Raw genomic sequence first — 2,816 nt, 5'->3', positions numbered from 1 at the left:
CAATAGGGTCCTGGCATGGGCAATAGGGGCCTGGCATGGGTAAGGGCAATAGGGGCCTGGCATGGGCAAGAAGTGACTGTGCTCTGCCAGGGACAGTTCCAGACAAGGCCCCCTGCAGCATCCACGCCATTCCATCGGGACTTCGGGGGCGGCGGCGAGGGACAGGAGCAGCGCGGCCGGCCTGACCGCGGGAGGGGGCGCACAGGTGCACAGGCTCCCGGCACCAGCGCTGCGCCTCACCTGTGATTTCCTTGGTGCCCCCGCTGGTGAGCCTGAAGCGATCTCCCTCCACACGGACGCTCGGACACAGCACGTCTGGGAAAACAGGAAGCAGAGACGTGAGCGGCGGCCACGGCCAGCCCACGGCACGCGACGCCCAGGGGCCGTCTCCGCGTGGGGGCGTCAGCGCCCGGGGCGGGCAGAAGCAGCCTGCCCTCCGGTCCCGTGGACACTGCGTCAGCACGGCAGACGCAGGGCTGACCGCTGGGAAGCCGCAGGCCACAGCTGGTGGACAGGGAGCCAGACGGGGTGGCCAGGACGATGCTGGCGCTGGGGGCCTGCTGCTGGCGACTCAGGACACAGGTCCGACACTTGGGGGCACTTGGGGGCTTTTCCAGAAAGATGCTCAGGTGACGCAGGCCCAGAAAGGCGGCTCCGGCAGAGGGGCCTCGGGCACGTACGTGACACGCTGGGGACAAGCCCGAGTCAGCGCGTACCGTGGAGGAGGAGGTGGCGCTGGGGCCGCAGGGAGGTGTGGGCTGCCGCCGGGAGCTGGTGGCAGACCCCGGAAGAAGCGAGCCCAGAAGCCCTGGGTGCTGGTGCGCACAGCAGCGGAACACGTCCCACAGCGAGAGCCCGCGTCTCCGCCCCAGCTGGGCCTCTCCCCGACCCTGCCTCGGGACGCCCCACTCCAGCCAGAGATGGGAGGAAAAGGGGCTCCTGCATGGCCCTGAAAATCCCAGCAAGATCCCCAACTTTGAGCTCCGAAGTCCTCGCACAAGGCATGAGGGGCCGGCTGAGACGGTCCCTGCACCTGTGTCGGGCGGGTGTCAGCGACCTGCGGGCCCGTGCCCAGCACCCTTGTCCGGGGCAGCCTCCGGGGAGCCTGGGCCGGCGCAGGGGCCTTGTCACCCGGAGACACCCGGTGCAGCCCCACCGGGCCCGCCGGCCGCCCTTGGCTTCACGCTGTCATCAGAACCACCCCGCAGGCCACTCCCGTCAGCTCCGCGGCCCCATTTCCCGCACACCAGACAGGTATTTTTAGCGTTTATCCTCAAAGGCACCAGGAGGTCTGAGGAGCCCCACGGCTCTTTGGGAAACAGCGCTGAGCTGCCTGGGCCAAATCTGTGAGAGGCGGGGGCGGGGAGGGGAGTGGTGGAAGGCGGCGGGGGTCGGGGGTAATGTCGCGTGTCCCCAAGGCCGGGGCCACCAGCTGAGCGCCGGCTGAGCCTCTGACAGCCCCAACGACTGCCTGATCACGTCTAAACTGGGCCGGCACGGAGGGTTCTGCCCCCTGCAATGAGCTAACCTCTGGGGGCTGAGAGCTGGACCCCGACGGGGCAGGCCGAGCCGCCGGCCAGGTCTCCAAAATATGCCGAGGGCGGAGCCTGGCTCCCCACCTGGGATGGCCAGGACAGTGGGAGCCCACGCGCCCAGGGAAGGTAGACCCTTCGGGGTGCTGGGCGTCGGCCGAGCCAGGGTAGGGATCAAACAAGGCTGCAGCAAGCCTCGAGCCCGCTGGGAACACCGCTGAGCTGCCCACTTGCGGGGACGCACGGGCAGTTAACACCCAGGTCAGGGCAAGCGCCCCAGCCTGGCCCGGGGCAGGCTCCCGGGGGCGGGGCCTCGGGCAGCTGCTGCAGGAAGTGGAATTAGCATCCAGGCGCCCTGAGTCTGCCACCAGCTATTTCCACAGCCCAGGGAGTCGCCTATTATTTCCTCATGAACTCATCTGCTCACACGAGAGCAGGGCTGCAGCCGTGGCCCGGCGAGGAGCCGGCTGCCGGACACACCACGGGTGACTGGGAGGTCAGGCTCGCTGCCCTGCACACGGAGCTGGACACCTCTGCTTCCAGACACCCTCCGCGGGCGAGACCCTGCGCTCTGGCTTCCGCCTCAGCTCCCCCTCCCGCCCGCCCTACCTTCGTCCCACCCCCTACTGCGAAGGCAGGGCACAGGGCCCCTCCAGGCCCTGCTCGGACCCTCACCCGGTGCGGGCTGGTCACGGCCACGCTGACACCCCACGCCTCCCCCAGAGCCTCCCTCCGGCAGACTCTGAACTGAGCTCTGAGCTCTGAGTGGCCCAGAGGCCCCCGTGGGCGTGAGGGGTCACCCCCACCCCCCCCACACCCTCCGTTGAGGGCCTGGCACCACCCTGCTTCCTGCTCTGCCCAGAGGGCCCCTGCAGAAAGGGGTTCACCTTGTCCACGGAGGCCAAAGCGGGGCCCGGGGCAGTGGCACGGGGCGAGACCCCCTGCAGGGCAGGGGGAGGCGGGCCGCAGACCGCTGGTGTCAGCAGCCGCGGGCGTCACCCTGAGGCAGGACCCACCGTCTCCTCCCCAGTCTTGAGAAAACAAGGGTCACTGCCCGAGCCCCACAGCCTCCCCGCAGGGACTCTGCTGCCCGCCCTTGGCGCTCAGGGCAGATGGGCACCAGGGTAAGGCGCTGTGCCATGGTCTCCACCAGCATGCGGCCTGGGGCAGATGCACTCGTGTCCAGGCTCCGGGGTCAGACCAGCACTGGGCAGGAGGCCAGAGCCCAGGGTGGCCGGGGTGCGGTCTGGCCCCTGAGGCTTGTGGGAGCAGAGGGCACCAGGG

The 2,816-nt window shown here is 69.4% G+C and overlaps 1 protein-coding gene across 1 annotated transcript in view; it reads right to left on the bottom strand.

Moving 5' to 3' along the window:
* The window catches only part of COL22A1 (collagen, type XXII, alpha 1), a 144,036-nt gene that overhangs the window by 123,396 nt on the left and 17,824 nt on the right, over positions 1 to 2,816 (bottom strand). Inside the window, exon 3 of the mRNA XM_004679973.1 lies at positions 241 to 315. Within this exon, the coding sequence (XP_004680030.1) occupies positions 241 to 315 (75 nt within the window). The remainder of the gene's footprint in view (positions 1 to 240; positions 316 to 2,816) is intronic.

The sequence above is a fragment of the Condylura cristata genome, unplaced genomic scaffold (genome assembly GCF_000260355.1).
Source record: "Condylura cristata isolate star-nosed mole 26May11 unplaced genomic scaffold, ConCri1.0 scaffold00009, whole genome shotgun sequence".
Taxonomy (NCBI): Eukaryota; Metazoa; Chordata; class Mammalia; order Eulipotyphla; family Talpidae; genus Condylura; species Condylura cristata.
The sequence above is the reverse complement of the archived record's forward strand: the minus strand, read 5'-3'. Positions and strand labels throughout refer to the sequence as shown.